The 15,302-nt window shown below is 39.7% G+C and overlaps 1 protein-coding gene across 2 annotated transcripts in view; it reads left to right on the plus strand.

The window, feature by feature from the left end:
• OXSR1 (oxidative stress responsive kinase 1) overlaps positions 1–15,302 on the plus strand; it is a 258,627-nt gene that overhangs the window by 81,121 nt on the left and 162,204 nt on the right. For both annotated transcript variants that reach the window (XR_003941568.1, XM_030198016.1), the window contains exon 6: positions 12,561–12,670. Coding sequence is in view for 1 of the 2 variants with exons in the window: in XM_030198016.1 (XP_030053876.1) it covers positions 12,561–12,670 (110 nt within the window). In the remaining variant the exon portion in view is untranslated. The remainder of the gene's footprint in view (positions 1–12,560; positions 12,671–15,302) is intronic.

The following is a 15,302-nucleotide window of genomic DNA, read 5'->3' on the forward strand; positions in this document are numbered from 1 at the left end:
TAAGTCAGTAAGAGGAGTTTGAAATCTATGTGGAAACAGGGAGCCAATGAAGTGACAGGAGAGAGTTAATGAGCATAGCTAGACTGGCGGAATATAAGTCGTGCAACAGATTTTTGAACAGATTGAAGAGGAGAGAGATGGCTTCGTGGGAGACCTGTGAGAAGCAAGTTGCAATAGTGTAAGCGAGAGGTGATAAAGAGTGTGGATAAGGGTTTTGGTAGTGTGCACAGAAAGGAAGAGATTAATTTTGGTGGTGGTGGTATAGAGAAAAATAACAGGTTTTAGCAGTCTGTTGGATATGTGCAGAAAAAGAGAGGAGTTAAAGATGATTTCAAGGTTACGAGCTAATGAGACAGGGAGGATGAGTTATCCACAGAGGTAGAGAATAGGGGAAAAGGAGAGGTGAGTTTAGGGGAAAGATAAGAAGCTCAGTCTTCGTCTTGTTTAGTTTCAGATGGTGAGACATCCAGGCAGCATGTCAGACTGACTGATACTTGGACCTGGATTGATGCTGAAATTTCTGGAGTGGAGAGGTAGATTTGGGAGTCATCAGCATACTGAAAACCATGGAATGAGATCAGAGCACCAAGGGAAGAAGTATGGATAGAGAAAAGAAGTGTTATAAAAGAAAAGGGTTATGTGCCAGCAAGTCTTCAATGTTCACAAGACTGGCTTGTTTTTCAAACAGGCTGGCAAACGGACGTATATAATGAAAATGGCAGCCAGAGCCCCTCGTTTTAAGGCATTTAAAGATTGTGCCATCCTGTTGTGCACCAGTGCCAAGGATGATTTCAAATGCAAGCCTCTTACAGTGTACAGAGCCCAAAATCCTCGTGCTCTTAAAGGAAAATACCTGAACTGTATGCCGGTCCATTGGAGATGGAACTGTAAAGCTTGGATAACATCCAAATTATTCTGGGAGCGGTTCAACAACCTTTTGCTTCCAGAAGCTGAATGGCATCTCCTCCATAAGAACCTTGCCTTTAAGGTATTCTGATTTTGGATAATGCACCAGTACACTGTTGTGCAGACCTAGAAAAATGCACACCCCGACGTTGAGGTTCTGTCTGTTTCCCCGAACACAACATCCATTATCCAGCCCATCTGTCATAGTAAAGTATTTTAAGTGCCACTACATGCAAGAGTTTTACAGCAAGGCCTGTGAAGCTTTAGATTCCAATGAGGAAGATGGTGACAATATGCAATGTAATTCACTAGGGATAGCCTGGGATGGCATCACAAGGCTCCTACAAACAATTGTTGGAAAAAAACTTGGTGGACTGTGTATCGAACTTTGAGGGATTTGAAGGTGTAGCAAAACATGTGTGTGTATGGTCAGTGTTTGCGTGCAGCACGATTTTGTATGTATGCATTTCAGAAGGCAATTAACATCTGAAAGAAGTGCTTCCTAATATTACATTTATTTCAGTGATGGTGCTGCAGCTCAGTACAAGAATTACAAGAACTTTATCAATCTATTCTTGCAGCAAGAAGATCTTGACAGCAGAGTAGCATTTTTTTCACTACAAGCCATGGGAAAGTGTGTTGACATTGGTGGCACCATGAAGAGTCTTGACACAAAGTGTACAACATGCCACCAGTCAACATAATTTGACAACTGATTATCTGCTCAACTGGGCAAACAAAAGCATAATACAAAATTCATTTTCATTTTTCTGCCAATGTTGATTTGAGAAATGTTGGAAAATCAATTTACAACTGCTAAAACAATACCTGGCACAAGAAGCCACCACAGCTTCTTCATTCTACACAACTAGTGAGCTCAAAATTTGTGGAATATCTGCAGAGGCATTTTTATACAGCAACTTGTGTGGTTAATATGTTGATGATTATGATTGGTATTTGGAAGCCATCTTGGAACTTTCTGAAGAAAATGCAGATATAGTTAACGATGCAATTGGGTTCTTGCATTGTCATTTTCCTGGCTAAGCTGCAGAGATGAGTGCTGGTACCTGTTATCCATGTGCTCATGACAGTTGATGTTCTGACTGCAACCAATCGCCAGTACCATCTGAACAAGAGACGCATTAAAAAAATAAACTTTACACAGCTTTTAAAGCAGAACACTTTAACTCTTAATAGACTCTTGAATTGATGCAGTTGCTCATAATGTCTGTTAAAATAAATCTGCCTGAAAAGATGTCGCTGACAATTGTTCAGAATTTGGAATTTTTAACGTTCTTTGTTATGGATAGCTTGGGAGAAGCAAAATGAAACTGACATCAAATGAGAGGATTTTGCTTGCACTTTTTAATGATGTAAAGCTCCTTTTTGTACTACCTGTCCCACATGATCCTCTGAAGTGGACTCTTTAGTATGACAGTTTTCAGTGAGGCATATCAGGAAAGCTATAGCTTCCAGCTGCACAAAATTAAAATTATCACGCATTGCTCGTTTTAACCAGTTACTAATAGATAAAATACGAAAGCTTTTCCTTGAATATATTTGGCACAGTGGGTTTTGAGTAAAATTCCATTTTTGACAACAAATATCTCAAACCTCAGTTTCTGAATCTGCACAAAATTCTGAATAAGTGGTACAAATTTCACAGCTGTAGGACACTTAATGGCAGAGTTGAGAAGATCTAAAAGTTGTCCAAACTTTGTCGGCTGCAAACCGTCAGCTCCCTGTTGGGTAAAGAGCTGCTATCTGGAACACCATTGATGTTAGAAGATTGAAAGCTTGCAGTTTTTCATCTTATATATTGGTATTCATTCTGATGATTATTAATTTCTGAAATGGTAAGGTGGGTAGTTTTCAAATTTGGTTGAAATGACCCAGCATTGCATTAATGGCCCTATGGTCAGACTACTAAGAGGAAATTTTAAAATCTAGGAGCATAAGACTTTTGAAGTTAAGGCAAAATAGTTCAATACCAGCAGGAAAGGATTTGACAGAGTTCTGGGTTTCCTATCGCATTATAAACCATAACATTATACTGCTGTCACCTTCTGATATCCATACCTCCCTGTTTCTTACTCTTCTCCCCTCCCCCCCAACCTTTTGACACTCTTTGGAATGCTTTTGTGGTTCACTTACCGTATTTTTCGGACTATAAGACGCACTTTTTTCCCCCAAAATTTGGGAGGAAAATGGGGGGTGCGTCTTATAGTCCGAAGGTAGATTTGGCTGGCAGGCTGGCCGCCCGCCCTCCGAGTTCGGGATCGCCCTCCCCCCGGCCCTGTCACCACTTCTCCCTACTCACGTCACGCGATCTTCCCTGGTGGTCTAGTGACGTCGGGGCAGGAAAGAGCCCCCTCTTTCCTGCCCAGCGCGCTGCTCTCCATCCTCCTGTATGCAGCCTGACGGTCTCGGTGAGATTCAAAATGGCCGCCGAGACTTCAATTTTCGGCGGCCATTTTGAATCTCGCCGAGACCGTCAGGCTGCATACAGGAAGGATGGAGAGCAGCGCGCTGGGCAGGAAAGAGGGGGCTCTTTCCTGCCCCGATGTCACTAGACCACCAGGGAAGATTGCGTGACGTGAGTAGGGAGAAGTAGTGACAGGGCGATCCCGAAATCAGACAAGATGCACCGGAGCACCTAGGTTTTAGAGGAGGGAAAAAGGAAAATTTTTTTTTCCTATTTTCCTCCTCTAAAACCTAGGTGCGTCTTATGGTCCGGTGCGTCTTATAGTCCGAAAAATACGGTATATTTTCTGACATTATCTTGTGCTCTCACGGTCCTGAGCTGGTGAAGAAAGTTCTGTCCTTTCAAGCCAGTAAAGAAAAATAAAATTCCCTCCCTTCCACCTGCTGGCCTGGTACTTCACTATATTACTTGAGCAGGTGAGTGACAGCAGGATCCAGATAACTTGCTTGGACAGGGGCCCGTTGAAGGATAATGGGACTGATCCTTTGGGCTTCAAACAATATTGAGCCTGAATTCAAGAATTCCTACCCTCCAGAGTATCAAGTTCACAGATTCTAGAAGTGAGGTATTTATCTAAGCTACAGCTAGAGTAGTAGGTGTGTCTGCATTAGAGCCAATGGGGGAGAGACTCACGGTACATCTAGCTGCTGTAGGGTTGAGGAGCAGTGCCGGCTGAAGTGGAGTTGGTGAAAGAAGGTTCATCTTGAAGCTGTGTTGCTATGTTATACATGCATCTAATTTCTCATATATTTGTACACAACTATGGAATGAATTGCCGACCACCTTGAGAACAACACATGACCTGATGACCTTCCGGAAGTTGCTAAGACCTACTTGTTCAAAAAGACGTACAAAAAAGATCCCCCATAAGAAACTGACACCTAAACTTCACCAGATACATTTACAATGGAACTTTTCTAATTTGTTTACAGTAACTTGCACCCTAATTACTAATTATTATATCTTGTCCTGATATCATTGTCATGTTTTATCTATTTTCCACTTCTTATTATACATAAGTTTCCTTGCGTCTTTTCTGTAACAATGCTGAAATTCTCACTCCGTTAATATGGTTGCCATGATATATTTTTTGCACCTTATCTGTTATCTATATTCTGATTTTCTTATTCCATCAATGTGACTGTTGTATTATATTGTAAGCCACATTGAGCCTGCAAATAGGTGGGAAAATGTGGGATATAAATGTAGCAAATAAATGATACCTGCTTTTATTCTTCAAAGTGCTTCAATTACATCTTTAGATACCATCTGGCTGACTATTTCAGATTTGGGTTAAGAATCTAATTCCTACTTTCAGCTCTTTGATTATGCAAGTAAAAGCTTTGGAGGACTAAGTTAAGGTTCAGGAGACTGGGTTAGGGGAGATGAAGACCGAGATGGAATGTGCTTGATCAACTGATATGTCTGATTCAAATGCTCAAACTACTTTTGGTAAAAGATGTAACAAGTATTTGATTTAAAGTGGAGAATATGGAAAAAAAGTGTTGAATTTTCTGATGATTTCTATGCTTTCTGTTGGTTTGCTAAGTATATTTTGGAAATCTTACAAGTTTCTTAGATTGATTTACCATATTTTCTGAAGATTTATCTACCTGTAGATGGAGGAGGAATTACAATGGATTCTTTGGAACCGACATCTGTTGAAGTAGTACAACATTGCTGGTGACTTTCAGCTAATAGGGATATGTTATTTCAGGAAGAGCATTTACATTTTTTTTTCAAAAAGCACAAACATATGCAGACAAGTACGTGACACTTCATTGAGCACACACTACACAAAACAACCAATATACAAAGATTTTTTTTTTCAAAAACAGTTTACAAATAACTGTCCTCCCCCCACCCCCTGATACGGTTAATGGGAATTGTCTGTACTTTCTATATCACTTCCTAACCTTGTTAGGGATGATATATATATATATATATATATATATATATATATATATATATATGAAACTTTGATACCTGCTTATATTTTAAAGATGTTAATTTAGACATTTTATATTTCAGGCTTTTGGATGTAGTGCATCAAGAATGTCCATATTTACCTATGGACAAGTGGACTAAGCTAAAAGCTAATGAATTTTGCAGTTTTTTTGCACATGATTTGAATGGGCTATCCCCATTGACCACGTGGATAGCACATTCAATCATGTAGGTTAGCCCACTTGTTCATAAGACCATCTATTTCACAAGGGTAAGCTACTTATGGGTTCTTGGTATAGGCTGAGTCTCCCTGCCTTTGACTCTCCAAGAGTGCAGAAAGCTTGATTTTCAGTGCCCTGTTCTAGTATAACTTTTTCAGAGGACTAAAAGCTGGAGTCATTTTATAAATGTTATTTATTGTGGTGTACAGCTTGAAATAAAATTTACAACTTTGTTACCAGCATTACAATAGAAAAATGATCAAATATAAGTGAGGCAAACCTGAAGATGGCAAATTCAATACTAATAATATTAGATCCAGGCCTGGAGCATTCAGCCAGAAGACTCTGCTTCAGCCAGGGAAGATAACTCGGGGAAAGTCAGAGAGGAACAGAAAGAAGCAGCTTTCCAGCTTAACTCTCATTGGTTATCATTCCCTGTACCTGCTCTTTGTTCCCTGGATTCTCATTATCTTGTCCTGTTTTCTCCCAAATAAACCCACTATGAATCAACCTGCTAATCTGCGTTTTTTCTTTTTAACCCCAAAACTTTGGAACGACCTCCCACCTGTGTTGAGATATGAATTGCCCTTTTTACATTTTAAAACTCTCCTCAAAACTCACTTTTTACTTTTGCTTTTGCTCTGTACTAATTTTCTTTTCATGTTTCTTGTATGTATTTTCATTTCTTGGTTGGTTAAAGTATTTTATAAGAGGTCATTGGACTTTCATGGTATGGATATTTGCATATGTTAAGTGTAAATTGCAGGTAACTGCACTATTATCTGAGAGGTTTTTTTTTTTTTTTTACAGGTTGCATGGTGTGATTTGCATAGATTGTGGGCACAATGATTCTCTCTCCACATATACTGTAGCAGGACATGTTTATCCACTCCTGCCCTAGTTGAGAAAATTAATCACCTGTCTGATTGCATGTGCAACTTTCTTTAAACTAGTCCCCTTATTTTCTTTTACTCTCTTACCTATCTATATGTTCTATCTTTGCTTATACCCTACATTGTCTATTAAAATGTTTTGTTACTTATTGAGGATGAACAGACAGATGTAGAAATGTTAAAGGAAATTAGGGATGCTAACAAACTGGGCAACACAAAAATAATGGGTGATTTCAATTACACTGATATTAACTGGTAAATGTAACATCTGGGCATGCTAGGGAGAAAAAATTCCTTGACTAAATCAAGGATTGCTTTATGGAGCTGCTGGTACAGGAGCTGACAAGAGAAGTAAAAATTCTAGACCTAGTCCTTAGTGGAGCTTATGATCTGGTGTGGGAGGTAATGGTGCTGGGGCCGCTTGATAACAGTGATCATAATATGATCAGATTTGATATTAGCTTGGGGTAAGTATATGCAGGAAATACAATATGTTAGCATTTAACTTTCAAAAAGGAGACTATAATAAAAGGAGAAGAACGGTGAAAAAAAAACTTAGAGGAGTTGCTGCGAGGGTCAAAAATTTACATCAGGCATGGATGCTGTTCAAAAATATCATCCTGGAAGCCCAGACCAAATATATTCTGCATATTAAAAAAGGAGGCAGGAAGACCAAACAGTTGGCAAGGTTAAAAAGTGAGGTGGTGAAAGGTATTAGAGCTAAAAGAAAATCCTTCAGAAAATGGAAGAAGGAACCGACTGAAAATAATAAACAGCATAAGGAACGTAAAGTCAAATGCAAAGCGCTGATAAGGAAGGCAAAGAGGGACTGTGAAAAAAGGATCGTGTTGGAGGCAAAACACATAATAAAATTTTTGTTTATGTATATTAAAAGCAGGAAGCCGGCAAAATAATTGGTTGGACTGCTAGATGACCGAGGGGTAAAAGGGGCAATCAGGGAAGACAAAACCATAGTGGAGAGATTAAATGAATTCTTTGCTTCGGTCTTCACCAAGGAAGATTTGGGAGAGAGACTGGTGCCAGAAATGGTATTCAAAGCTGACTAGTCTGAGAAGCTGAATGAAATCTCTATAAACCTGGAGGACGTAATGGGGCAATTTGACAAATTGAAGAGTAGCAAATCTCCTGAACCGGATGGTATCTATCCCAGAGTACTGATAGAACTGAAAAATGAACTTGCAGAACTATTTAGTAATATGTAATTTATCTTTAAAATCGAGTGTGGTACCGGAAGATTGGAGGTTGGCCAATGTAACACCGATTTTTAGTTCCAGAGGAGATCCGGGAAATTGTAGACCGGTAAGCCTTACGTCGGTGCCGGGCAAAATGATAGAGACTATTGTGAAGAACAAAATTACAGAACATATTCAAAAGCATGGATTAATGAGACAAAGTCAACATGGATTTAGTGAAGAGAAATCTTGCCTCACTATTATATTTCTTTGAAGGGGTGAACAAACGCGTGGATGAAGTTGAGCCAGTTTATATTGTGTAATTGGATTTTCAAAAGGCATTTGACAAAGTACCTCATGAAAGAGGAAATTGGAGAGTCATGGGATAGGAGGTAGTGTCCTATTGTGGATTAAAAACTGGTTAAAAGATAGAAAATGGAGTAGGGTTAAATGGTCAGTTTTCTCAATGGAGAAGGGTAGTTAGTGGGGTTCCCCATAGTTCTGTGCTGGGACTGCTGCTTTTTAACATATTTATAAATGACCTAGAGATGAGTAACTAGTGAAGTAATTAAATTTGCTGATGACACAAAGTTATTCAAAATTGTTAAATAGCAAGAGGATTGTGAAAAATTTACAAAAGCACCTTACGAGACTGGGCGTCTAAATGGCAGGTGATGTTTAATGTGAGCAAGTGCAAAGTGATGTGGGAAAGAGGAACCTGAATTATAGCTACTTAATGCAAGGCTTCCTATCCATTTTCGCATCCTGTTCAAACTTCTTCTACTAACCTAGAAATGTACTCACTCTGCTGCTCCCCAGTATCTCTCCACACTCGTCCTTCCCTACACCCCTTCCCGTGCACTCCGTTCCATGGATAAATCCTTCTTATTTGTTCCCTTCTCCACTACTGCCAACTCCAGATTTCGCTCCTTCTGTCTTGCTGCACCCTACGCCTGGAATAGACTTCCTGAGACCCTACGTCTTGCCCCATCCTTTACCATCTTTAAATCTAGATTGAAAGCCCACCTCTTTAACATTGCTTTAAACTTGTAACCACTCGCCTCCACCTATCCTCCTCTCCTCTTTCCTCTACACAATTGATTTGCTTGCTTTATTTTGCTTTGTAGCGCTATAAAAATGCTAAATAGTAGTAGTAGGCTCCAGATTAGAAGTCACAGACCAAGAAAGGGATCTAGGTGTCCTCGTTGATGATACGTTGAAACCTTCTGCTTAGTGTGCTGCGGTGGCTAAGAAAGCAAATAGAATGTTAGGTATTATTAGGATAGGAATGGAAAACAGAAGTGAGGACGTTATAATGCCCTTATATCGCTCCATGGTGCGACCACACCTTAAATATTGTGTTCAATTCTGGTCACCACATCTCAAAAAAGATATAGTGGAATTACAAAAGGTGCAGAAAAGGGTGACAAAAATGATAAAGGGGATGGGATGACTTCCCTATGAGGAAAGGCTAAAGCAGCTAGGGCTCTTCAGCTTATTTGCTTATACCCATATGGCCATCGTTTCAGATGTTTCTATGTTTTGTGGTGCTAGGCCATTGGTTCCAGTTCAGGGCTTTTCCCTTTGATCTCGCCATGGCTCCAAGAATGTTCACCACTGTTTATTGTGGTGGAATCCTTCCTTCACCATAAGGGAATCGGTTCACCCATATCTCGATGACTGGTTCATTTGTGCGTTGTCTTATTCAGACAAGCGTGGTGGCGACGGATAAAGTTGTCTATCTTCTGCAGTTGTTGGGTTGGGTGATCAATTTTGGAGTGGCCTAGTGGTTAGGGTGGTGAACTTTGGTCCTGGGGAACTGAGTTCGATTCCCGGCACAGGCAGCTCCTTGTGACTCTGGGCAAGTCACTTAACCCTCCATTGCCCCATGTAAGCCGCATTGAGCCTGCCATGAGTGGGAAAGTGCAGGGTACAAATGTAACAAAAAAATAAAATAAAGAACAGACTAATTCCATCACAGACACTGGACTATATGGGCGTTCTATTCAACACATCATAGGAGAGGGTTTTCCTCGCGGTGCACAGGAGGTTGAAGCTGGTTCAGCAGGTTTGTCTTCTCAGTGAAGGCAGACCCAGGGTCTGGGACTACAGGTTCTGGGGTCAGTGATGGCTGTTAATGGAAGTGGCGCCATGATCAAGGGCTCATATACGGCCATTACAGGAATCTCTTCTCAGCCGCTGGTCTCTGGTTTCACAGAAGTTCTGACCTTCATCTTCCTTGGATACTGGTTGCCAGATGAAGCATGCAGTTGTTGCCCATGAATTTGCCTATGGCGTATGTGAGGATATGGAGGGCATTTGAGGGCTGGTGTTATGAGCAAGGACTTTCTTCCTTTTCTGCTCAGATCGCGCACACATCTTAACGTTTCTCCAGGTAGGCCTTCAGAAAGGATAAGCATTGTGTTCTCTAAAAGTTCAGGTTGTGGCTTTGACCTGTTTTTAAGGGGCTGACTACAGAAGACTTCTCTTGTAGCTTACCCAGATATCGTTTGATTCTTGCGGGGAGCAGGCAGCTTGTGGCCTGCCGTGTCCAGTGTGAAACCTTAATCTAGTCCTTCAGGCTTCTCAGAAGCCTCCTTTTGAGCCACTTTGGAAGGCCGCCTTGAAAGATCTTTAACTAAAGACTGTGTTCTTGGTGGCTGTTGTGTCAGCACGTAGGGTTTTAAAGCTTCAGTCTCTCTGGCAGGATTCCTTTCTTTGTTTTTCGCAGGTGGGAGTCTCCCTGCACATAGTTCCTTTCGTTTCTTCCAAAACTGGTATCAGCTTTTTATCTCAACTAATCTATGGAGCTTCCGTTCATTCACAGAGAGGAAGAAGAGGCTCTGTATTCTTCCTTGAAGCTTCTCGATTTGTATGGAGTCCTCATTAGATATCTGGAAGTCACAAATGAGTTTCACAAATCAGACAGACTGTGCTTTTTGGTAAACAGAGGCTTGGCCTCATGGTTTCCAAGCCAAATTTGCTAGATGGCTGAAGGAGACTATCGCGTCAGCTTATTTGCTTGTGGGGAAGCAGGCTTCTCAGGCCTTTCAGGCTCATTCTACAAGGTGTACAGCGACATCCTGGGCAGAGACTTAACTTATAGTGTCCACCATATATTTGTAAGGTAGTAACGTGGTTGACGCTGCATATTTTACCAAGCATTACATGGTGACTATTGTGACATGCCCAGAAACCAGTTTGGGGGCGGTGGTGGCAGTTCCCACCCACTTTAGGGATTGCTTTTGAACATCCCACAGGTTCTAGAATAGTGGTATTAGAAGAAGAAATTAAGTCTTGACTGATTTTCTTTCCATTAGTTCTTCCCACTATTTAAGAGGCCTGCCCAAGGTTTCTGAGATGTTTAGTCGATGTGAACTAATGGGTCAAATAACTGTCACCTGCATGGTGCTTTCTGCATATCTCTTTTCTACACGTTTTGCCCAGAGATAGGGGGATCCACACACACGTTTGCTCGTCTGGCTATTGTTAGGTTAGTGAGTTGTTTAAGGTGGTTGTGTTTATTCTGCGTTTGTCCTTACTGCTTGTCTATGTAAATACTGAGGAGCTGGACTGGATGCCAAGAGAGATGTCTCAGCTATCTCTCCCTGCTGGTTGATGAACACAACAATCCCATAGGTTCTGGAATAGTGGGAAGGACTAATGGAAAGAAAATTATCTAATTTCTCCTTTTCTCTTTAGTATTAGTTCTATAAGTGCTTTAACATTTTTTTCCACAAAATATCTGGTATATACTTTACATGTTTAAATGTTAAGCATTTTGTAAATAAAATATATACGAGGTTTTATTTATTTGTCATGTTTGTTACTCTTCCAAAGAGCTAGGTGGGGAAAAACAAACAAACCAAGGTGCAATAAAATTTGTTTTGTCTATATTTATTGACTGGAGGAGGCTTTTGCCCCACGGCGCTATGTAAGCCACATTGAGCCCGCAAACAGGTGGGAAAATGTGGGGTACAAATAAACAAAATATAAGAATTGCACAAAATAAATAGTTGAAACCTTCTTTATACTAGAATTTCTCTAAGATTTATACAAAAGCAGCAAGATGTCAGCTATACCCTTTAGTGAGTTTTTCCCCATCATGTGTGTACTTTACAGCTTGGGTCTCATATCACAAGACTTAGGATATATTTTGTATCATTTTGGTATAGAATCTGTCTATATTCCTGTGGAGATGGTGTCTAGAACTGGGCACAGTATTATAGATGGGGGTCTCACAAATGAGAGATGCAAAGGTATTACCCTAGTTTGTGATTATATTTCCTCCGTTACGCCTTGCCATTCTTTTTCAGTTTTTTGAAAAAAGGTTTGGTTTACTATCTGTGACCATTTGTTTAAAAGAAAAATATAAAATGAGCCAAATAAAAAGCAAGATTTGCATGTTAATTATCTTCTAGGTTTATCATTTAACATTGGTATTTAGAATCCAATAATAACTTTTCTTTGATTCACAATTGTATTATTTTGACTTATCTCTGATCAGGTTCCATTTTTATGTGGCTGCAATTTTGTAGTTTTGAGGGCAAAACGTGTATAGAACTTGTTGACATGCAGAGTCCATCTTGAGTAGCATAACATTAAAGGTGAGTTGCAGATTAGCTTCTAATCTAGACCTTTTTTGTTCTTGTCACTTTTACTACCACTGTTTGGTTTGGAAGACAAAATTGAAATTCACTTGAATGCTAAATAGTGTAATGTACTCATCTTGGGTAGATGGAGAAGGTATTTTGCTGGTCTTTTCTTAGTGCTTTTTGTCCATTGAAGTCACTCTGAACAGAACAAATTTCATCCACTTCATTGTTACAGATGATAAAAGACAAAACCAATTTTTTTCTTATTTTATATAGAAATGAAATAACATTTTTTTGCTGCTTTCTGTTTGCTATTTCAGACTTTGGTGTTAGTGCGTTTTTAGCAACTGGTGGTGATATTACAAGAAATAAAGTGAGAAAAACTTTTGTGGGCACACCATGCTGGATGGGACCTGAAGTCATGGAGCAGGTATGCTTAGTTGTCTTACATTGTAGTAAAACTAAAACTGAATGACTTGGTAAGGGATCAATAAATCTATTACTTCTCTATCATTGATCCAAATGTGAATGACACCTAGTAACAGAAAAGAGTTGTTACTTAATGCATGTTAATCGCAAAAACAAAACATCTGTAGGAGCAAGCTCTTTATTCAATAAAATGGAGGAAAAAAACTTGGTAACTGGAAAAATCAGAAATATTATGGCAATTTTTCATTCCTTTCAATATTTCTCATCACAGGTCTGAACAAATTCCATAATGAGTAGACACAACCACTTTGCTTTTCAGTAATCTAATCACTTCCCATTTAGTGTATTTCCAAATACCTATTTTTGCTTCAGAAACTTTTACATACAATTAGTTCAAATGGTTCCAAAACTTACCTTCAAAAAAATTGAAGTTTACTTTTTTTTTTTTTTTTTATTACATTTGTACCCTGTGCTTTCCCACTCATGGCAGGCTCAGTGTGGCTTACATATTGTATACAGGTACTTATTTGTACCTGGGGGCAATGGAGGGTTAAGTGACTTGCCCAGAGTCACAAGGAGCTGCCTGTGCCTGAAGTGGGAATCGAACTCAGTTCCTCAGTTCCCCAGGACCAAAGTCCACCACCCTAACCACTTAGCTTGCAGTTTAGTCATCCAGACCTCAATGCACTGATGGGGTTATTCATAAAGATGTCAAATTCAAACACTGCTTCAGACTTTGCACACAGGTGCCGACAGTGACCACTGTTGCTTCTCAGCAGCTTGCTTGAATCTTATGTCTCAAAGGTAAAAAGTTAATTTTTTTTTTTTTTTTTTGGGGGGGGGGGGGTTATCTTGACAACCATTAGATGTCACTTGCAAAATGCATACTCTCCCCATCTTCCTGATTGTGAACACTTGATCTCGTAGCACACCCAAGCAATCCAAGGAGCAGAAGCCAGGATCAAGTTTTAATGTGCATATAGTATCTGCAACCTGAACTTTTTAAAACATAAGTTTCCATCTGTTTTCTTATTTGACACTATAGCAAGATTGTGTGCATTCTTTTCTTTCTGTTTTTAAGAACATAAGAATAGCTATACTAGGTCAGACCATCTAGCCCCAATATTCTGCTTCTAGCAGTGGCCAATCCAGGTCATAAGTGCCTGGCAGAAACCCAAATAGTAGCAAGAGTCCATGCTACTGGTCCAGGGCAAGCAGTGGTTTCCCTCATGATCAAACATGTCAAAACCTTTTTTTTTTTTTTTTTTTTAAACTGCTGTAATCACATCCTTTGGCAATGAGTTCCAGAGCTTTAGAGTGAAAAATATTTCCTCCTGTTTGTTTGTTTAAAAGTATTTCTATGTGTCTTCAGTGAGTGTACCCTGGCTTTTGTACTTTTTGAAAGAATGAAAAATCTATTCACTTGTACTGATTCTACACTACTCAGGATTTTGTAGATCTCCATCTCCTCTCTTCCATCTGTTTTCCAATCAGAAGAGTCGTAACCTCTTAAGCCTTTCCTAGGAGTTCCATCCCCATTATCATTTTGGTCACCCTTCTTTGAACCTTTTATTTATTTGTTGCATTTGTATCCCACATTTTCCCACCTCTTTGCAGGCTCAATGTGGCTTACAATACATCATGAATAGTGGAAATATTTAAGAAAATATACATTTAGTTTACAGAAGGATCTTGGGTAATATGATAATGAAAAAACATGATAGTTTAACAAGCAAGTATTGTAAAACAGATCTGGATATATGTGTAGGAGTTCACATTTGTTGATCTTTGTGGTATGCCTTGTTAAAGAGATGGGTCTTCAATAGTTTGTGGAAGTTAGTTAGTTCAAAGATCGTTTTTAAGTTGCGCGGCAGCGTGTTCCAGAATTGTGTGCTTAGGTAGGCAGAGGTTGACGCATGTGTTAGTTTATATTTTAGACCTTTACAGTTGGGGAAGTGAAGATTAAGGAATGTGCGGGATGATTTTTTAGCATTCCTGGGTGGTAAGTCTATCAGGTCTGAATGTAGGGGTTTAGCACTTTCATATTTTGTTTTACCGAATACGAGTCTAGCTGCAGTGTTCTGAGCTGTCTGAAGTTTCTTGATTAATTGCTCTTTGCAACCAGCGTAGAGTGCGTTGCTGTAGTCCAGATGACTGAGTATCATTGATTGTACCAGGTTGCGGAAGACATTCCTTGGGAAGAAAGGTCTTACTCTTTTTAATTTCCACATTGAGTGGAACAACATCTTGGTGGTGTTTTTCGCGTGACTCTCCAGTGTTAGGTGTCGATCAATGGTAACTCCAAGAATTTTTAGGGTGTCCGAAATTGGAAGATTCAGTTTTGGTGTGAATTTGGTGGTGAATTTGTTCGTGTTATGTTGCGAGGTAAGTATCGGGCATTGAGTTTTTTCTGCATTGAGTTTTAGCTGAAATGCATCCGCCCATGTATGCATGATATATGTAGGCTTTGGTTGATGTCATTGGAAATTTCCTTTAAGTCTTGTTTAAATGGGATGTAAATCGTTACGTCTGCGTATATGTATGGGTTGAGGTTTTGGTTTGATAGTAGTTTGGCCAAGGGTATCATCATTAAGTTGAATAAGGTCGGTGAGAGGGGGGGGGATCCCTGTAGA

The sequence above is a fragment of the Microcaecilia unicolor genome, chromosome 1, assembly GCF_901765095.1.
Source record: "Microcaecilia unicolor chromosome 1, aMicUni1.1, whole genome shotgun sequence".
Lineage (NCBI taxonomy): Eukaryota > Metazoa > Chordata > Amphibia > Gymnophiona > Siphonopidae > Microcaecilia > Microcaecilia unicolor.